Here is a 23,067-nt window from a genome sequence, read left to right on the forward strand (position 1 = left end):
ATATATTGTTTTACTTGTTATCTTTTACGAGTAATTATTATTTATTTACTGTAATTAACACTTTCTATGTAGTTTGTTATATTTATTTATTTAAACATATTTAGACGATATTTATTTTCGTGCTTAAGTTGCTGTTGTTCAGGTAAAAATGAACTTGGATAAGTATTGATTAAAATTCATGTAATTGGCCTTTTTTAATTTTTTGTTATTTTTCGGACAATCAATTTTTTGAATTTTCTAGATATTGTAGTTTTGGAATATGTATTTTGTTTTCGTGATTTTGTGTTTCCTGGATTTTGTTTTTCATGTTCTTGGGATTTTCAATATTTTGGGGCTTAGGATATTATTTATTTTTTTTGTTTCTAGATATCGTACTCTTTCTCAAAAATCGGATAAATAAAACGGAAATAAGGATGAGGAGTAGTTTAACTACTGGTGCGAAATCTTGTGTTTATTTCCTTTCTTAAAATGGGTGAGTTAACACGTTGATATTTTATCAAATGTTTGGACTGCAGCAAGCGCAAAGTCCCTCAAGACATTTCCTTGTAGGGACCATTCTTCTACAGCCATTTGATATATTGTTTTGATCGATGGTGACGGAAAAAGTGCATGATCTGATCGTCTTCAAAACTAACTTGAACGCTAAACAATTCAAGCTGGATCCACAGTAAGAAGGACTCGTATACAAAAATGGGAAGAACTAATGTATGAAACATAAAGAAGTTTCTAGGCCTTATTATCTTTATGGGAATAATAATGTATCCAGCAAGCCAATTTTATAAAAAATTTGTTCCAAATATAATGTCCCTCCAGGTTGCGGGTTGTGCCGTCGGTGTGACTTCCTGGCCACGTAAAAGCTTCCAACTAGCCTCGTATACGGACGGATTTAATGTCGAATGTTAGGTTCCTTAACAAATCACGTGCGGCCGAAGAATTAGCGGAGGCCCTAGACCGCTATAAAGCAGACATTACCGCCATCCTGGAAATACGATGGGATGGGTCGGGCAAAAAGAGGATAAAAAACTGCGATATTTACTATGCGGTGACTACTACCACGAAAACCAACAGCGCTTATTTCGATGCGGCTTCGTCATTGGAGCCAGACTTAGGCAAGAAGTCTTGAGCTATAGGTGCATCAATGAGCACCTCATGACCATACGCATCAAAATTCGGCAACATTAGCCTGATATGCGCGCACGCCCCACAGAAGAAAAAGACGACAACACCAAAGATATGTGCTTCGAACTCTTACACAAAACATATGAGCAGTGCCCTAGCTACGATATTAAAATAGTCCTGGGCAATTTTAATGCCAAACTAAGAAGGGAAGACATCTTTGGTGGAATAATCGGGAAGAATAGCCTGAAGGACAACACTTCCGAAATCGGATTCAGGCTCATAGATTTTGGTGCGGGGCGAAACGTTATGGTAGCCAGTACGCGTTTTCCACAAATCAACATCCACAAAGGAACTTGGACTTCTCCAGATCAATCTACCGTCAACCAGATTGACCATATTTCGATCGACGCCACCCACGCTTCCAGCATCATGGATGTACGAACTTTCCGAAGAGCTTACATCGACTTGGACCACTACCTGGTTGTAGCCAAGGTAGCACTTCAGGTTTCCAGACCCAAGTCAAAACAGGGAGGTGCTGGGAGAATTTACAACGTCGAACAGCTACAATCGCCAGAGATCGCCAAATCCTTTTCCGACCGAGTTACAAGTAACCTCTCTCGAAGTTCTCTGCCGCCAACACAATGTATCAAAAATCAGTGGCAACATTGACAAGACATTGCAATCAGAGAAGCCGCCTCTGATGTGCTGGGTTTCAAGCAGCCACCAACAAGGAACTCCCGGTTTTATGAGGAATGTCGGCAGGCAAATGCAGCCAAACAACAGGCACGCAAAGCGCAAACCGAAGCCTGCAAAGACGAAAGTGGAAACATCATAGTTGAACCGCAGTCAATGCTGAGGATATGGAAGGACCACTTCTGCAGACTGTATAACGGGGACGACGAACCGAATTCCGCTGTAAGGCAGGATGATCCATTCAACATAAACGATGAAAGCCAACAATCCCGTCCTCCTGACTTAGACGAAGTAAAGATTGCCATATCTAAGCTGAAGTCTAATAAAGCTGCTGGAGCGGATGACTTGAATGCCGAGCTCTTCAAAGTGGCTCTAGATATGTTAGTTAGGAGCATGCACCAACTTATCTGTAAGATATGTTTGGAAGAAAGCACAGCCAATGTATGGAACCTGTGTATTGTTTGCCCGTTCCTGAAAAAAGGAGACCCTAAAAACTGCACCAACTATAGAGGAATCAGTCTACTTAACATCGCCTACAAAATCTTCTCTGCGAACGTCTAAAGCCTATCGTCAGCAAGCTTAAAGGTTCTTATCAGTGTGGTTTTAGACCAGGAAAGTCCACTTTCGAGTCGATGAAATATTCACATTACGGCAGATCCTGGAGCCGCATATGACAACATCTACAGGGGCGAGCTGTATAGAGCCATGTCCATGGAGTTGGAAACAACTTAACAAAACATTTCGATGTCAGAAAAGGTTTTTAGACAAGGTGATGCGCTGTCATGCGATTTTTTTAACATCGTGCTTGAAAGAATAGTGCAGAGCTCACACGTCAACACTAGAGGCACTATCTTTCAAAAGTCTATCCAATTACTGGCATATGCTGATGACATTGAAGACCTTCCGGACTGAAGCGTTAATGTCCATTCGCTCTACATGACCCAGCCATCTAAGCCGTTGGACTTTAATACTGCTAACTAGGTCAGTGGCGCTGTGCAGCCCGTACAGTCCGTCGTTATATTTATATCTTCTCCTCCATTCTCCATCTACGCGTATGGGACCAAAAATCACCCGAAGAATTTTTCTCTCGAAGCATCCTAAGACGTTGGACAGGGTTCAGGCTTCAGCGCCATAAATGAGAACTGGGATGATGAGGGTCTTATAGATGGTAATTTTAGATGCTCGAGAGAGGAGTTTACTTCCCAATTGAATTCTACTCGTAAGTCCAAAGTTTTGCAAGAAATATTCTCCGTTTGATTTCAGCGCTGGTGTCGTTGTGTGTGTTAATAGCGGTGCCTAGGTAGACAGAGTCCTTAACTACCTCAAAGTTATAGCTGTCCATGGTGACGTTTTGTAGAAGACGTCGTTGTTCAGTGTCCTTTTTTGATGACAGCATATACTTGGTCGTGCCCTCATTGACCACTAAACCCATCTTCTTCGCTTCCGTCGCAATACTTAAAAAACGCTTCCACTTATTGTCAATATAATCGGTGTATCCGATGATGGACCTTTTGAAGATTCTGCCTCTATTGTTGACGGTTGAGCTTTGCACAATTCTTTCCAGAACGATATTAAAGAAAAATGTAAATCTTAAGCTGTCTGAAGCTAAGCATACAAGAGAAGTTGCACAAGTTGCTACAAATATTAAACAGGGTGTTGAAGTTCGGGGTGATAGTTATGATAAATGGGAGACTATTAAGAAAATTCAAGATAAATATCAGGCGTTATTAAGTAATCATCCTCAGCCAATTCATTCCACGCCTATCGCATTTTCGCCCGAAACCTAACAGAGAAAAGGTGCCAACTTCTATTTAAGTAAATGATATTTCAAACCTGCTTACAATTCTCAACCGGAATAATGTGCAAGACCTACCATTGTTTTGTGGGAAAAATAGACGTGAGTGGTCCTATTATGAAGAAGTTTTAAAATCAACAACAATCGAAGGAAGATTCAGCAACAAGGAGAATGTTGCTCGTCTTCGGAAGGCTTTGAAAGGGGAAGCATACCGCAGCTTGATCGTTTAAAATATTCATCGGATGCTGACGCATCATGGATTCCCTTCGTGTAATTTTTGGTCGCTATGATGTCCTTATTCATGATTTGACTCCCAAATGTGGCGTCAAAGAGTGATACCAAGATTCGCTTGTGGGCAGTAAAGGTAAATGGTTACGTTGCTGATGTCAGATCCATGAACAGGGAAGCTAACCTAACAAACGGGTATGTGATGACCAGTGTCAAATGTCAATTGCTTCTATCGGTAAATGTCTTAGTACAACGTTTAATATACCATCGACCCTTGCTGACTTTTTATTTTGTATTGAATTGAAGATGAGCTGAAGCTCTACCTTCGTCACTAACAAGGGACTTGTTCCCGTTTGCTCGGCGATTATGGCATGTGCCAGTCCAACGCACTTAACATCATGGCACGGACACTACTAGTTATCTATAAACAGCTCCAAGATAAAAATGTTAAAATCCTCGAGTTTAGGCAATCCATTTGTGAGTCTCTTCGTCTCAACTTTAGATAGGGATATCTATGTACTTCTTTCAATTGCGTCATAAAAGAGTTTGAAACTCGACGACAAACCTCAAAAACATTGTTCCAGTTGCTATTACCATAGCAAAAAAAGCGAAGTCAGAGTTGCAGCTCAAAAACAAAACCAAGAGGGTGTCCACATGCTGTGGCAATTGTGATGTTAGCATTTGTTGTTCTGGATTTGTAATCACTTTTTCGAACAAAACCGAGTTCGGAGTATAAATTTTCAACCCATAGCCATACGTTTTTGAACGAATAGTTTCTGGACTTTGCACTCCCTTCAGGCCTAAATACATTTTGTAACTTAAGGCATTTTATTTTTCCGTACATAAATGTATAAACATTATATCACAAATATAAGCGAGCGTATATTCTGAAAACATGAATTTTTAAAACATTAAATAAAACACACAAAACTCAAATAAAAAACATAACAAAATTTTTTAATTGAACTGGATATACACGCAATAAATTAACATTTTTACGACGCATAATTACACTTTATTTAGCTGATGATCATAAACTTTGTTACATTTTATGTTTTCACGCCGAGACCAAAGAGCAACCGTCACCATTACATCGTCAATGTTCTTTGGAAAAATTCCTTATCGTAGAGAAAATCAGATCCATCCCATGTTACTTTGTTGCAAAAAGCCTTAAAAATAATTGCACTTAACGCACCAGCACATCAGCATAATAACTCGACGAAACGACGACGCATCTAGACTCCTCCCTCCTCCACAAATTATTCTAATTATATTCAATCGTATGCAGCGATTTTGGCGGAATTGTGATCTCAATATCACCGCGGATACTATCGGCCAGGTTAACGACGGCAGCTTCTTGCGCACTGAAATTAAAATCAAACCAATGAAATTTTAGCAAAAATTAATGACGCGGCGGAGCGGTGCGCCGAACTAATAAAGTTATTAATTTATTTTTAAAATTGCAAGTCGACCATTTAGACTTTAAATTCTCATAAATTTTGTAAAATTTGTACTGTAAAATAATAGTTCGTGACTTACTAATTGGAAATGACACAAGTTATTGTTCCATCGGGACGTTGAAACGCAACGGTATCGACGTCCTTATTTGAATGTTTAGCTGCTTCTATCCTTACTGATCCTTCGGGGAGGAACTTGGAGAAGTGGCCGATGGCATAGAACATTGGTTGTTTGTATATCTCCTGGCCACCTGGAAATATTTAAGCAAACCGAAATGGTTTTCGTTTAGTTTTGTAGTATCTTAAGACTTTTGCAAAAATAGCAAGGGATCAGTTTTTCAGTCATAAAATTATGTTTTACGAACTGATTTTCGATCCCCAATTACGTAATTCGAGTTAAAATAACTGAAAACCTGGTCAAAAACGACATTTTTGGAATATGTGTGTTTTAATTTTAAATTATAAAGAAATTCAAAATATGATAGCGAACTACAGGGTTTTTCACCAGGGACGCTACAAAACAAAAAAGTTCCCGTAGTGTCGAGAATATTGCTGCCGCTGAGGCTTCAGTTGCAGAAAGCCCAAATGTTTCATTCACATGTCGTTCTCAATCCTTGGGCGGCTTTGTGACGTCGGTGTGAAAATTTTGCGAAATGATCTTGGACTCAAGAACTAAAGCCACTTGGCCACCAAAAGCGTCGTACGTTCTTGAATTGGGCTTAGCAACAACTTGAAAATGATTCGGATTTTCATCGAAAGATCATCTTCAGTGATGAGTCTAATTTATGACTGAATGCCTTCGTCAATAAACAAAATATGCGGTATTGGTCAGGCAGCAATCCACACGTACTCCAAGAGTCATCATTGCATCCCTAAAAAATTACGGTTTTGTGTGGTTAATGGGATGGCGGTGGTGATGTCATTGTGCCGTACGTCTTCTGTGATGATCAAGACCGGCACGTTACTGTGAATTAGGATCGCCACTCAGCGACTCAGCGAATGTCACAATCAATTTATTGGAGTCCAAGTTTGGAGAACGTGTTATCTCACGAATTGGTCCAGTCGCTTGGTCGCATCGGTGGTGAGATTTGACGCCGTTAGCCGTTACGTCGAGTTTATGGTCTAGTCCAACAACTTGATGAACTTCATACGACTACCGAACGTGAAATTGCAACAGTGTCGGCCGAATTATGCTTGAAAACCGTCGAAAATTGGGTTCAGCAAGCGTGCCTATGGCGGCCGTGCAAAAAACGTTTGTAGCGCTCTTATTGTAAAACCTGGGTTCAGCGTCTTGACTTCAGCAAGCGTGCCTGTGGCTGCCGTGCAAAAAAACTTGTATAGTGCTCTTATTGAAAAACCCGATATATGTTATGTTAAGCAAAGGAATATTATTAGACTTACTTGTTTCATTCGCAATAATAGGAGAGCTCGAAAAATTGTCAATATAAGTCGGTCCACCTTCCTCATTCAAAATCATATTCCAATCGATGTATCCATTAAATGAGTTTTTGAGATCTCTCATATGATTAATTGTATACTTTTCTCCATCTGCCCATGATCCTAATTTAGGTTTGGATCCAACTGTAGATTCCGTATTAAATATCAGCTTATCAGGCATCATTCTATGAGTTTCGTCAATCAAACGAGGTCCGTAATATTCATCGAAATACCAATGCACTGCTAATCCATCCAAATAGTCTATTGATTCTTTTCGCGTCATATTCATCTTTAAATACAATTTTATTAAGAAAAAAATACCATACTAAATATTGTGGCCAATAACTTACCACTACAAACCAAAACGGGTAAGTGAATGTTTGACCATCGTTGCAGAAAATTTTAACATCTTTGAATTTTGATTGTTTTATGGTTGGGCCTAAATTATCTGCTACCCAATGTGACTTTTTTTATAATTATAATAAAATGGATTTAATTTGAAATAAATTAAATAACTAATTTTAGAAAATGGAAAAAGACTTACTTGAGTATTTGGTGTCCATCCGAGTGATACGAATTTTACAAGTGAAGAATATAAAACAGCATTCAAAGGTTCGTTACCAGTTGTGATCGCCCAAACTGGCATATTGTTTTCTTGCATCAGTTCAATAAATCTTTAAGAATTAAAAAAAAATAAAAAACAATAATACACAAAATTTAAAAATAAATAAATTAGTATTATTATGAGAGGTTATCCATTTTCCGGTTTCAAAAGTAAGGGGCTGGAATTCGACATCTGTCAAATTGAGTTAAACCAATTTTTTTTTCCGTTGAAAGTCCGACATTTACGAAAACGGATCGTTTAACTATCCTACAACATAATACAAAAATGGTGATTCAGCCACAGCCACAAATATTGTGCTTTAAGAGGAAATTATGGTTTGCATGATCGTCGAACTACGCAAGCAATTAGCAAACTTGTAAAGAAACTTGAAGTGACTGGATTGCTTACAAATATTGTAAATCCTGTGCATCATCGTTTCGCTCGTACCACTGAAAATATCGCTGCTTTAAATGAAAGTGTTGCCGAAGACCTGAATGTGTCAATTCCTTATCGTTCTCAGAAATTAGGACTGACTTACAGCACATTATCGCGTATTTTGCATTTAGATCTACACCTATAACCGAATTTTGTTCGCCTTCTATTGAAGAATACTACTTGGAGAATATGTATTTTCAACAAGTAGGTGCTACATGCGACACAACTCGAGCGAATATGTCTTTAATGCAACGAACATTTCCTGGCCGCTTAATTTCTCAACGTGGAGATATCAATTGGCACCCAACATCATGTAATTTGACACCGGTGCGGTGGGGCTAAGCGACCGTGTTTATGGAGATGAACCATTAACTCTTGAGTCCAATATATGCCAAAAAGTCTTTAAACATTAACTCAAAAGAATCAATGCTTGCAACAATTCGCTTGCGGTCACTTAAATGATCTAGTATTTCACACATATGTACATATGTATGTGTTTTATTTACGTTTACTTTTGAAACCACAAAATGCATATTGTGGTCAGAAAAAATAAAAAGAGGCTGGGAAGCGACCAACACTGATAACTTCCCATCCCGTCTCTCGATTTGTCTTGCTTAAAAGTTTGTCTATATTTGCGTACTATTTTTTGTAGATTTTATTTTTTTATGAAAAAACGGATTGTTGGATTTTTATATAAAAATAACTGAATATCGAAAACAAAATTTTCTGTGAAATAAAATAAGTTTGAAGCCAATATTTTTAATTTTTGAAAAAAATTTGAGTCGAAAGTAAATTTTTACCAAGTTTTATTTTTTGTTAGAAAACTGTCAATTCCATTTTTTCAAAATTTTATCAAATGTTGTCTTTACCAACTTTTATACATTTTTTTTAGGTTTTTATTTTTTGTAAAAAAAACTGTCTATTCGATTTTTCTCAAAAATTGTCATAATGTTGAAAACAATATTTTTTATAAGTAAAAATTAGTTTGAAACTATTATCTCAAATTTTTGAAAAGATATTTGAGTCTAAAATCTTTTTTTCCCATTTTTTCTTATTTTGTTTCGGTTTTTAATTTTTTGTAAAAAAAAACTGTCAATTTGATTTTTTTCAAAACTTTACTGAATGTTGACAACAATATTTTTTGAAAGATAAAAGTAAATTAAAGATAAAAAATCAAAGTTTTGAGCGTTTGGTTCGTAAGATTATTAGGGTTAACCACAATGGTCACCTTTTTTTCAAACTGCTATGGTAAAAAAAAAACACACACGCAATTTTCTTGAGAGCCCTTTCTGCATCTTTCTGCCTTATTATCTGTATAACAAAATTTATTTGAAAGCGATATTTCTTCTGGTTCTTGAGCTATAGACGAAGAAAAAAACGTCGCGAACGTACGGACGTACGGACCTACGAACGTACGTACACACGCACGTAATACAAATTATTGAAGGTTGCTTTTCAAACAAAATGTCTCATGAACAAAAAACTGTCAAATTTATTCGCAGAATGGCGATGAAGAATGCACGCTGCTCTATAAAGGTCGGGAAAGATCTCACCAATGCGTTTGATGTCGAAAAAGGTTTAAGACAAGGCGATGTACTGTCATGCGACTTCTCAACTCAACATCGTTCTGGAAGCAATTGTGCATAACTAAACCGCCAACACTAGAGGCAGAATCTTCAAAACGTCCATCTGATATGATGATATTGACAATAAATGGAAGATCAAAACGTGATGTCGGTGGAGCGTTTTTTAAGTATTGCTACGGAAGTGAAGTAGACGGGTTTAGTGGTCAATGTGTGCAAGACCAAGTGTATATATGCTGTCATCAAAAAAGGACATTGAACAACGACGACTTGGACAAAACGTCGCCATGGACAGCTATAACTCTGAGGCAGGTAAGGACTTTGTCTACCTAGGCACCGCTATAAACTCAGACAATGACACCAGCGCTGTAATCAAACGAAGAATAATTCTTGCAAATAGCTGCTTCCTTGGACTTGATGGAAATTTAGTTGTAAAGTCCTCTCATGAGCATCTAAAATCACCATCTATAAGGATTCGTCGTTCCAGTTCTCATTTATGGTTCTGAGGCATCCAGGCCCTGTCAAAGAAAGATTAGAGCTTCTTAGGATGCTTCAAGAGAAAAATTCTTCGGGTGATTTTTGGTCCTGTCTGCATATGTTGACAGTGGATTAGGAATTTTAGGAATGTTGGCCGATCTAAAGTTACATTTCCAAGATATTTTTATCGGTATCCTCTAAATATGGGGCACCACCAATAAAGTGGTAAGTATTTTCTGTTGCATCCTGATTACTTAGAGTACATAGGCCAACAGAGTCGTTGCGAAAAGCTTAAGCATTTAAGTTCAAAAGACCGCACCTTGCTTTGAAGATTAAGCTGATCATGTCACGGACATTATCATCTTCAAAGTAATTCGGGACTTCCGCATACGAAAGATTGCAATATTCGTCGTGAAACTGTGACTGCATTGCATTGCTGGTAAAATCGCCCCAATGCTTTTCTACTAGCTTTGTCAGCAGCAATTTGTGCATTTGATTCCATTCTGAAACTGGAGTTTTGGGACTGAAATCAATCTCCATCTCTTGGAAAAGGCCTGACTATTCCTGGGCCCAATAAATATTTTTTTCGATGACTGCTTCAGAGAGGATACGCCGTAAGCGGTTACGTGGCATTAACCGACAGATGTATCTTTAATGTACTTAGGAAAGCCTTTGGAAGACCAGTTTCGATGTGTATTACATATAGTTAGGCGTATTATCAAGCAGACCAAAGCATCTTTTGACGAAAAAACGTTGTAGTTTTTCAGTTTGAATGTGTTCCTTGTATCTCCACACTTGCGCACAGTAGTGCATTATTGACTTTGTTGCTGCATCACGCACTTTAGATTTAGCAGAAAATTCGTCCATGTCGAGTTGATTGAATTTTTCGATGATGTAAGTCTTTTTGTTAAGTTATATGACCAGGACATGTTGTAAGAGAAGTAAACGCCAAGATATTTGTATTGATTAGTTATCTTTATCTCACCATTGTTGACATACCATTTTTAAGCTACTGCTTCTTTACCTCCATTCCTAGAAATTACTATTTCAGACTTTTCTAAGTTGACAGCAAGGTTCTAAATTTTGCAATATCTGCCGAAGCTATCGATGATCATTCTAGGAATAGTACAAATAGAAGGGCACTCTGTACACATCCTTGTTTGACTCCTTTGGATGTCTGGAAGAAGCTAGACGTACTAGTTCCATCCCAAACTGACTTTGTAAAATTAACGTATAATAGACACCAGTTGTGTAAAAACGCCTGTCTTTGATAATTTGTAAAACAAAGATTCTCTGTTAATGTTGTCGAACGCTGCTGACAAATCTACAAATCTAATCTATCAAGCATTGGAATATGAATGGTTTCGAAAACTGTTATAGGTAAAGTAATACTTGACGAAACTGAATTCAATGTGCCATTGAAATGTTCCATGAACTCGTAAGCCGTGATTTATATTCCAATGTTCGTTGAATTTCCACCATTCTTTTGTCGAATTCACAGATGCAAGTTGTTGAGAGATGTTTTGTAAATATTCATACTGTTTAAACTTACAGAGAGCCTTATATTTTTTGTTTGCTGCGGCATAATTTTGTCTACTAGCTTCCAGGTTATATTTCTTAAATACTCTCAGTTCTTTTAAGGATTCTTTTCTAGCAATGTGACACTGTAAATTATACCAAGGTTTCTTCCTTAAGAATTTTATAGCCTGGTTGTTAGATCGTTCATTGGCTTCGTACACACACTTTTTTATTGTCTCACATCTTGATTCAATGTGATCTTCACGCACAACGTACTGAGGTATAGCTTCGTTTAGCTTCTTTATGTAATCTGGATGTTTTTTTTCTACCCACTTCAGCCCTGGAAGTAACTTCATTGTCGTATTACTAGGGATGTCTTCAGATGACTTTAATTTTAGAATTAGGGCATGTGGTGAGAGTATGTCTTACTCAAGACTTGCTGATGTGCCTAAAATGTTGCCACCAGCAATCTAATTACTTCAAATTCAGATTTGTATGTTTAAATTGTTTGTAAACGATATTATAATAAAATTTTTCCAAGAGCAATCAAAAAAAAAACCCCAACAACTACATAACTAAGCCAAGCTTCGCTCTCATACCATACCATAGCAGTTTAAAAAAATGTGAAAATTTTGGTTAACCGCTAGAGACTTGAATTAAATTTTATATTATATATTGTAACGTGATACCAAACAAATATATTTTTGAAAACAAATCCAATCAAAGGCTTTTTTATGAATCAGAAAAACTCAAGAATAACAATTTGTCCCCCCGAAAATCTTCAAAACAATTTTGTACAACGAAAATAACGTTTTCAACATCTGAAAAAATATTGAGAGTTTTTTTTTATAAAAAACATTATCTTTTCCAAACTTTGATATATTGGCTCAAACTACGTTTATTTTTTAAACAATATTTGTATAAGCATTCAGTATAATTTTGAGAAAAACCAAATTGACAGTTTTTTTTTGTTTGAAACTAAAAACCTAAAAAAATGTATAAATATATTTTCAAAAATTTGAGATTTCCAACTTATTTTCACTTATAAGAAATATTGTTTTCAACATTCGGAATATTTTGGATAAAAATCTTACTTTCAGTTTTTTTACAAAAAATAAAAACCTAAAAATAATAAAAATACTAAAACTTGGTAAAAATGTACTTTCGACTCAAATAGCTTTTCAAAAATAAAAATATTACTTCTAACTTTTTTATTTCACAGAAAATATAAAATCAAATATCTTCATAAAATATCTTGATATCTCTCAATTTAATTTCATTCATCCAATTTGTGAAAATTTAAGAAATGCTACTTAAATTGGTAAACATTTGTTTTAAACTATTTTTTTATTTGAAAATATTGGTGGTAGTTTTGAAATTTTTAAGAATACTTAAACTGACAACATTTTTAACCCAACATGAAAACCTACAAACTTTTAGGCAAGACAAATGGACAGACGGAATGGGAAGTTATCAGCCTTCTACATTTCCTTAGCTGTCGCAAAGCATTGTGGACATCGGTTGCAGTTGGTGATAAAACTCTGTTAAAAGCCCATTCTTCAGATAAACCCTTGAACAAGAGGTTAACATATATAAACGACTCAGACTCACTTAGATGATACGTTGCCGAACGTAAGAAATGAAAAAAAAATTAATTAGAAAAATCGGACCGAATACTATTCCTATGGAAAGTTAAGAAATTAAATGCACGGTTGGGTCGCACGAACTTGCTCAGGTATCCAAAGAACCTGTTTAACAATATTTCCTGTATTTACAGATTTGAAAAAAAGTATCTGCAAAAAAGTTTTTTTTTTTTAAATGTAAATGCTATTTAATTAAAAAAAAAAACACACATCGCGTTGTTTTTGAGGAATTTTGAAATTGTATGTCTTTATTTTGTTACTATTGGAACTATGAAAGATTCAAGTATTTTAGGACGAGAGGTTTTGTATAAATCAAAAAAACTTAAAAAATAATTAATACCTCGAATACTAATAATGATTTTATTTCCAAAACAATTGTAAGCAACGAAGACATCAGTTAAAGTTTTGCGAAAAAACAGAATTGGCAGTTTGTGATACAAAAAAATAAGAACCTAAAAAAAACTATCGGTAAAGGTGGTTAAAAATTGATCTTCGACTTAAATATCCTTTTAAAAATTAAAAATATTGCCTTCAGACTGATATTATCTTAAGAGAAATATACTTTTCAACATTCAGTTTAATTTTGGGAGAGATCGAACTGACAGTTTTTTTAGAAAAATAAAAAAAACACATTAAATGATTACTACAACTTTTTTTAAAGTTCTTTCTGCATATTTTGTTGTTATCTATTTATTAAAATCGATGATATTTAAAACGATATTTTTAAGCAACGCCCTAGTCACTGATAAAGTTTCGAATCCCATCGATCACCGAAACCAAGCATCAGTGAGCGTGGTTAGTAGACAGATGCGGGACTGTCTCGAAACCTGCGGAGTGCTGTTGTCATGTGTTCTTGTTATCTATTTATTAAAATCAATGATATTTAAAACGATTTTTTTTTGCAACGCCCTAGTCACTGATTAAGTTTCGGATCCCATCGATCACCGAATCCAAGCATCAGTGAGCGTGGTTAGTAGACAGATGCGGGACTTTCTCGAAACCTGCGGAGTGCTGTTGTCATGTGTTCTTTCTGGCTGTTGTTCTTTCTCCACTGTCCTTCTGTCTTGTATTAATGTCTTACATAGTCTTAGTCTAGTCTCTCAAGGTGCTGTGTTCTCTACTCTGTAGATTTATGTGCTAAGTAGTGTATAATGTAATGTAAAACAATTTTCGCACTCGTTTTTGAGAAATTAAAAAAAATCATTTCGATAAAAAGAATCGATTACAATAATTTCATCTAAAAAATACAAATAAAGTTTTACATAAGTAAATTAAAATAAAAAGACAAAATTAAACCCAAAATTTAAAATAAAAGTCATTAAGAAGAAATAAGAAAAAACAAACAGAAACTAAATAAATAAGTGACCAATTTTTCGGATTATTCTGCATCAATGTTCTTTCTAAAACAATATCATTCAAGGAAAAATGTTAAAAATACTCTGAACCTTTGCCTTTAACTAATTCCATTAAAATTATTGAATTTCGTTCATAAAAATCTTTCCTGTAGACATTTTAAATAATTTAGATTTTAAATTTAGTTAAATATTTATAAACTATAAAATACTTTTAAATTAATAAAATATACTCACTTGAGATGATAAAGAGCCCAGGTTTGATAATATTTCTCCTCCAAAAAACTAAATCCATCCCATGAGTGTGAAGTTTTCATCCATTTCGGTGGACTCCAAGCAGAACCCATAATTTTTATATGTTCAATATTTGCAACTGATTTCAGCCTTTCCATTTGTTTAATCTGATATTCGAAAATGTTTACAAAAACACAATTTAATATTATTAAGTTAATATAATAAACCAAAGGTACCTTGTCTTCATCAAGATCATTTAATTTTGTGAAATTTGATAAATTTGTATCATCTTCTGGTTCCTCGTTATATGCCCAGGGTTCTAAATCAAAGTCAGAACCTCCAATTGGCATACGAATTATAGTATATCCAATTCCTTCCTTTGAGAAGTATGATCTAAGAGTGATTTAAAATGAATGAAATAGAATAAATTGGGGGTAAAATAGTAAACAAAGTAAAATAACATAGAAAATGGAATTTTTGAAAAAGTCTACAGCTTCTAAGTTAACCGAAATTATACCGTATGGAACGAAAATTACTTTCATTTTTTATTTTATCCGTAGTGGTTTTATCTGTAGAACATTTTAGCAAAATCCATTTTCAAGGTTATTTTCAATTTATTTACATTCTTAATATCAAAATGTTATTAAAGGTTCGTGAAATTAATAATTACATTTTTTTAATAGCAGGAGAATTGGAAACAATTTATAAATATTTACCTGCATATTTATAATAAAAATTAATTATACTAAATAAAGTTAATTGTTGTTAATTGGCTTGGATCCTATAAACCCTTAAGTATTTTGTTTATAAACTTTGTTAATTATATGTAATGACAAATTCCATCCCACAAAGAATGTTTAATAAAAAAAAGCAAAACTTTTTGACAGTAATTATTATAAACATTTCACTTACTTGTAAACTGAATCTTGTAATTCCTGGGGTAAATTTTTCAAATTATATGACACCGCACCAGTTAAGGCTCCGCCAAATCCAACAAATTTTTGATGTTTTTTATTTCGATCAATTTGAATTTTCGTGTTTCGGTTGGATTCTAAAGATCAAAAAGAAAGTAAAAAAATTGTATTTATTTCAGAAGAATATCTCAGTCATCGTTTTGAAAACCTTCTGATTCCATCGATAACATTGATGTTACGGTTTCTTCTACGCTTTCTAGTCCTTTCATTAGACCACTCAATTCCTCCAAATCTTTTATAAGTATTTTCTTATCAGAAAATTTCCCTAATATCCTGTCAAACCTAAGACCAACCTATGGATTGAAATAATTTTGAGAAAATAGTAATATTATATTATTTTGCTTATCATATAAGCTGATGTTTTATGCATTTTATTCTAATAAGAGGTTTCATTTTGAATAGCTCGCTATTTAGGTTGTCATCTTTTGATACCTAGTTTGGTCCCTAGCTAGATGTCAATAATTGCTTACTCCAAGTTGGGTTAGGTACACTTGTGGGCGACACTTGATCCGTAATCTTCCTCTACGGCTCTGTCCTATAAGTCGATAAATTTCCGAGACGGGGCACTGGTTTCCATTCGTTCTTCGTGACCCAACCAGTCACGAAGTCGTTGGCCTTTTATCTTTTTGGCTAAGTCTAAGTCTAAGTCGCTGTACAGCCCGTACAGCACCTTCTCCTCCACTCATCTTCTATGCACACGCGACTGTACTTCATGCGAAAAACTTTTCTCTTGAAACGACCCATGCTTCTACACCCTTTACCAGGACGTTGATAACGAGGGTGTTGTATAGCAACACTTTAGTCGCTCCAGAGAGGACTTCAATTGCTTTCTTAGTCCAAAGAAACAGCAGTAGTCAAGAGTAATTCTTTGTTTGATCTCATATCGGAGCCTAGGTAGACAAAGTCCTACACAACGTTTAAGTTACGACTGTGAATAGTTACGTTTTGACCGAGACGTCGGTGTTGTAGGTCCTTTCTTTATTAAAACATGTAAAGGATTTTTTAAAGGGCGAGTAGATTTTGAAATAAAATAAAACAAGATTTGAAAGGCGCATGTGTGCCATTCAAATGCCTCGGCTTCTTAGGGTGGCATGGTATAATGTGCAATTTTCAATGACTCTTCCGCTTAGATCCGGCTGAATTTGAGCGATGGCCTGTGTTACGTTTACCTTTAGAGCATCGGTCGATTGTGGTTTATTTGCAAAGACCTACAACTTCAAAAAACCCCACAGGACCCGCACGCAAAATTCGCCAAGTTGAAGTCTGCGAAAGGCCGAGTTCTTGTGCACGGCGATGTTCTCGGCCGATCTTGCGTTTCTTGAGCGTATGGTCTCTCAAATTTGGCCACCAAACGTTGAAGAGTCGACATCCACCTCTATCGTTAGGCCTTAAAATTGATGAAAAGATATTGGGTGTCGATTTAATGTTCTTAAGTTTTTTCCACGATCAGCCGCAATGTGAATATTTGATCGACTGTGGACTTTCCTGGTCTAAAAAAACTGATGAGAACCTATAAGGTTGTTGACGGTGAGCATTAGACGTTCACATATTACGGCAGAAAAGATTTTGTAAGCGATGTTAAGTAGACTGATTCCCTTATAGTTGATGTAGTTCAGAGGGTCTCCTTTTTTCAGGATCAGGCAACCAATACTGAGGTTCCATTCATCGGGTATGCCTTCTTCCGACCATATATTACAGATTAGTTGGTGCATGCTCCTAACCAAATTATCTCCAGCTGCTTTAAAAAGCTCGGCATTCAAGCCATCCGCTTGAGCAGCTTTGTTATACTTCAGCTTAGATATGTCAATCTTTACTTCGTATAAGTCGGGAGGATGGGATTGTTGGCTTTCGTCGTCTATGTTGAATGGATAATCCTGCCTGACAGCGGCATTCGGTTCGTCATCACCGTTATACAGTCTGCAGAAGTAGTCCTTCCATATCCTCAGCATTGACTGCGGTTCCACTATAATGTTTCCACTTTCGTCTTTGCAGCCTTTGATTCTAGGTTTATGTACTTCTGAATTTCGTTTCAAATGTTCATAAAACTTTCAAACTTCATTCCTGCTTTCAATCCTCTCAACATCTTCGACCTCACGCTTCTCATGCTCTCTCTTTTTCCTTCTGAGAAGTTCCTCTCTCCTCTTCTGCTCATAGAGCTCATGAGCAGCTCCCGTTCTTTTATGAAGTGCCGCTTAGCGTGCCTATTGTTTGGCTGCATTTGCCTGCCGACATTCCTCATCAAACCAGGGGTTCCTTGTTTGCTTGAAACCCAGCACGTCAAAGGCGGCTTCTCTGATTGGATCTTGGCAATGTTGCCACTGGTTTTCGATACATTATTTTGGCGGCACAGAATTTTGAGAGAGGTAACTTGAAGGATTTGGCGATCCCTTGCGATTATAGCCGTTGGACCTTGTACCTTTTCCCGGCATCTCCCTGTTTTGCCTTGGGTGTGAAAATCCGAAGTGCTACCTTGGCTACAACGAGGTTGTGATCTGAGTCGATTATAGCTCCTCAGAAAGTTCGGACATCCATGATACTGGAAGCATGCCAGTATCATGGATGGATCAATCTGGTTGACGGTAGATTGATCTGAAGATCTCCAAGTTCCTTTGTGGATATCGAGGTGTTGAAAACGTGTACTGGCTAACCTGACGTTTCGCCCCGCAGCAAAATCTATGAGCCTGAATCCGATGTCGGAAGTGTTGTCCCGCATACTGTTTTTCCCGACGTCTTCCATTCCTAGCTTAGCATTAAAATCACCCAGGACAATTTTAATATCGTAGCTAGGACACCGCTCATATGTTTTGTGTAAGAGCTCGAAGAACATATCTTTGGTTTTGCAATCCTTCTCATCTGTGGGGGCGTGCGCGCCTATCAGGCTAATGTTGCTAAATTTTGCCTTGATGCGTATGGTCATGAAGCACTCGTTGATGCACCTATAGCTCAAGACTTCTTGCCTAAGTCTGGCTCCAACGACAAAGCCTCATCCAAATAAACGTTGTTGGTTTTCTCGGTATCAGTCACCATATTAAATATTGCAGTTTTTCATCCCATAACTCCAAGGACGGGGAGCCGGATAAACCGCTCCTTAAAGGCCTGGGCTCCGAATAAGTCGTTGAGGAGGTGCCTTATTGGAAACACCTCTCTCCTCTCTCTAGTTTGCTGTCCCCAACAACTTTCCACTGGGGTGGAACCCAATCTCCAGTTGAGGAATTAGGCACCCGATGTTCACCACGGGGGGGTGCGAGTAGGACTTCATAGATAGAGGTGCGGCATATGACTACAAATTGAAAAAAAAAAATTAAAATGGATTCTTACTAACGAAGCCTTTTCCACTGATGAAAGCGAAACATTTGAGTTGAGATAAGATAGGAATGTGATGCGCAGTTTTGACTTCCAAATGGCTAATGACGACAGCTATCAGGCTATTCAAAATAAAACCTCTTCTTGAAGAACACTGCCAAAAGGCGTATTCATTTGTCATAAAACTGTTTTCATTCGGTTAGGAAAATTTTGTTTTGCTTATATGTATGTAAGTACGTTAAAAACGTTTTTGAAAATAAAGTCAAAATATTCTTACCTTGCTTGAAGAAGTAAATACAATACCATCATCACCTACAGGACTAACTGGATCCAGAAAATCGCAATAAGTCGTATTACATACGCACACATTTCCGTAAGTTGTAGCACGAAGTGCACAAGGTGTACTCGTGGAGACTAAATAATAAATAAATTTTGTTTATATATGCTAAAAATTGTATTTAAAAAAATATAACTTCCAAAAAAAGCTATAGTTAGTCCTTTTAAATGAAAATTAAATGCCTTTTCAGTTACAACTTTTTAAAAGTTAACAAGAAAACTTGTGATGTTAAACAAACTTGAAATATTTCTTTTCTTTTTCAAAAATCGAAGGCCGTTTTTAAGTTACCTACTTCGACAAGTTTTTCTAGAATTTAAAAAAAATATACGGATCTTCTACGAAATGTTTAAGAAGTAAATGTTACAATTATTATTTATTTATTCAATCTACGATAATTACATCAACAGATTTATGCTTACGAACTAGTTATAAAATTAAGTATTTGTTTTTTTGTATCAATACAAATTACAATTGAAGCAGATTTAATAAAAGAGCTTTAAAATGTAATCTAGGCAAAAAGGTATCTAAATTATCATAATATATATTAAATAATTTACAACAGTGAGATATTGGTTCCTGCTATCCATAGTTAGTAGAATGAGGAATTTCAAAAATAAAATGCCTCATCCTTAGTTGCCGGCTAGGTATTAATTAAATATTTATATATGATATTAAGTCTTCACAAATTATATCACTACACAAAATATCCCGAATAAACATTACACTGTACATGTTGCGCCTCGATTCAAGAGTATGCATTCCAAGCAAAAGGCATCTGCTTTTATAATTCAAATTTAAATTACCAGACATTTGAAATTTTTTCAATGCAAATCTTAAAAAGTTTTTTTGAACACTTTCAGATTTATCAGATAGTTTTTTTTACTGTAGGAATCCAGATAATACAATTGTATTCAAGTAACGGACGGACAATCGAACAAAACAAGGCTGTAAGAGTATAAGGGTCTTTAAAATCCAAAGAATTGCGTTTTAGAAAACCAAGCATAGAATTTGCTTTCGAGATAATATGCATCACATGCGGTTCAAAACTTAATTTACTATCAGAAATTATACCAAATCATTAGATTCAGTTACCCTGGACAATTTCTTGCAACTAAGAGAATAATCAAACAAAACACTACTTAACTTACGAGTAAAAGTTAAAATTGAGCATTTGGTAAGATTAAGTAATAAGTCATTTTTATTACACCATAAGTCAAAATCATTTAAGTCGTTTTGAAAGGTAAAACAATCATTTATATTTTTTATAACTTTAAATATTTTTAAGTCATCAGCAAACATAAGACACTCTGATGTACAAAACACAGATGGAACATCATTTATAAAGAGATCTAAAAGGGGAGGACCCAAATGACTTCCTTCTGGAACCCCCGAAAAAAACTAATATCGGAAACGATTCAAAATCACCTTTTTTTTACTATTTGTTTCCTGTTACTGACATAAGATGAAAACCATTTGAGTAGAGTACCGTCAAAACCGTATGCTTTTAACTTTTTAATTAAAACCTGGTGATTGACTCTGCTAAACGCTTTAACAAAATCCGTGTAAACTACATCTATTTGGCATTGTTTTTCTACTGTGTCAAAACACAATTTAGAAAAACAAGATAAATTAGTTAAAGTTGATCGACCACTAAAAAATCCATGTTGACGATTTGAAATATGATTTTTTATAATTCTATAAAATTGAATTTTTACAATCTTATCAAGCAATTTGGGAATGAAAGCAGATTTAGTTATAGGTCGATAGTTTAAGATGTTCATTTTATTACCTGACGTATAAACGGGATTGACGTTAGAAGTTTTCCAATCATCCAAAAACTCAAAACTTCCTAAAGATTGGTTAAATAAAAACTTTAAAGGTAAACTAAGAGTTTCAGAGCAGCTTTTTAAGACAATTGAGAAAACTCCATGACAATCCGGACTAGTAGATGGCTCTAATTCATGAAGAGCATTTATCACCTCATCATCATCAACATACATGAAACAACAGTCAGTTATTGGTGATAAACTACTAGCATCAAAGTTATTTCCCACAAGTTGATTTGAAGATTTATAAATGCTTTGAAAATTATCGGCGAACCAATCAACAATTACTTTAGGATCACTGGATGAAGTGTCCTTATAGTTCATTTTAGTTGGAAAACTCGAAGATTTCGTCTTAAAATTTATAAAGTTCCAAAAAAGTTTAGGATTTTGTTTTAAATTACTTTCAACTGTCTGAACATAGCTACCGAAACAGAACTTCAGTTTCAATATCATCACTTACGAAAAGTAATCTATGTAAGGAATATGAAGAAAACTAAATTGATTTAAATTTAAAGCAAATAGAGAATCAATGAGCTCAAACTCTTTTTCAGAAGGCAGAACAAATGGTAAAACTTTGTTTTCACTTTGCATCCACCGAATATCACCCAAATTAAAATCTCCTATTACACAAACAGAATTCAAATCATTAGACAAATTGAATACTACGTTTTCAATATTTTTTAAATGGTACAAATAAGTTGAAAGTGAAGATTCAGGTGGAATATAACTTAAAAATATCAAAAATTTGCATTCATTATCTCTTACAATACATACACATAATTGTTCAATATCAAAGTCTTCATCAAAATTGATGGAATAAGCAAGCAAAGGTTTTCGAACTGCAATTAAAACACCACCACCACGTTTGGATCCAGTATTATGGCGATCACGACGAAATATTGAAAATTCATTTGAATTAAGAATTTCATCATTACCAATATCATGAAATAGCCACGTCTCAACAAAAGCAAAAATTTCATACTCTGAGAGGTCAACTAAATCCAAAAGGTTTTTGAGTTTACTTCTCATTCCACCCATGTTTTGATAATACATGGTCATATTAGTTTTGTTTTTATAGATCAGTTTATTGCTTAATGTGTTGGATCTGAATCCACAGATCCCGGTAGTTTGGTATTCATCTCGTTTTTTGAATTGTTTTTCGGGATAAATTCCCTAACAATTGTATTTTTAGGCCAATTAGAGTCAATGAATGCTAATTTAAAGCTGTTAGTTGGGATTCCAACTTTAAAATTAACATATTTCAAATCAGTTGCATCTTTCTTAGACAGTTTAAAGCATTTAACATCTCGGTCATCTAAGCACATGTTAGTAGCAACATATTGATTTTTCCAAAGTTTTTCAAAAAGTTATCATCCATTTAATACTTTTTATACGTTAGAAATGAGTTCGTTTCAATATTCATAAAAATGCAAGTAGTATGAGAAATGATGTTATAAATCATGAAATACATTCTACAATTAGGTACATATATGAATTTTAAAATTATATAATTTATAAATTTAGAGAGCATTTTAGTGTAGTGAAATTTTATCAGTCTTACGTTATATTTGTAACTTTTTGGGCGAAAACAATAAGGGTTTTTAAATATACTCACAACTCAATATAAATCGTTCACCAAAACAAAGTAGAAAAAGGATTGCTGTGGCTGCTTTATTAAAGCTATTAGTTTTCTTCATTTTTATAACACACTTTACTGTTAACTAGGAGTATACAAAGCTTACTAATTTTGAACTTATTACAATACTTGCCTTGTGTACTTAAAGCTGGTATAAAGTAATGTTTTAGTAAATTGTTAAATAGTTTGTAAATTTGTTATCAATATTATTTATATTTAAGCATGTCATCTTATTTAAGTTAATTATTTTGTATTAATTATACTTAAATTGTTTAGTTTTGCTACAATTTACTTTCCAGTCGCTATTATTCGAAAATATAATGTTAATAGTTAGTTTGAATAAATATAAACTAAATTGATTCGTTGAATCAAAGTAGTTTATCCAATTAAAATAAATACGGGGTTATCCATTTTAA

General features: G+C 35.0%; 1 protein-coding gene across 1 annotated transcript; it reads right to left on the bottom strand.

Moving 5' to 3' along the window:
* Positions 1-4,766: 4,766 nt before the first annotated feature.
* Positions 4,767-22,785, bottom strand: LOC129942648 (lysosomal acid glucosylceramidase-like). The gene is made up of 11 exons (XM_056051674.1): positions 22,631-22,785; positions 19,130-19,266; positions 15,698-15,842; positions 15,488-15,626; positions 14,812-14,968; positions 14,579-14,742; positions 7,274-7,403; positions 7,080-7,193; positions 6,694-7,018; positions 5,375-5,543; positions 4,767-5,199 (listed from the first exon to the last, which is right to left on the bottom strand). Exons 1-11 carry the CDS (start codon positions 22,710-22,712, stop codon positions 5,100-5,102), a joined length of 1,662 nt encoding a protein of 553 aa, XP_055907649.1. The 5' UTR covers positions 22,713-22,785; the 3' UTR covers positions 4,767-5,099.
* Between the last annotated feature and the right edge of the window lie 282 nt (positions 22,786-23,067).

The sequence above is a fragment of the Eupeodes corollae genome, chromosome 1, assembly GCF_945859685.1.
Source record: "Eupeodes corollae chromosome 1, idEupCoro1.1, whole genome shotgun sequence".
In the NCBI taxonomy this organism is placed as follows: Eukaryota; Metazoa; Arthropoda; class Insecta; order Diptera; family Syrphidae; genus Eupeodes; species Eupeodes corollae.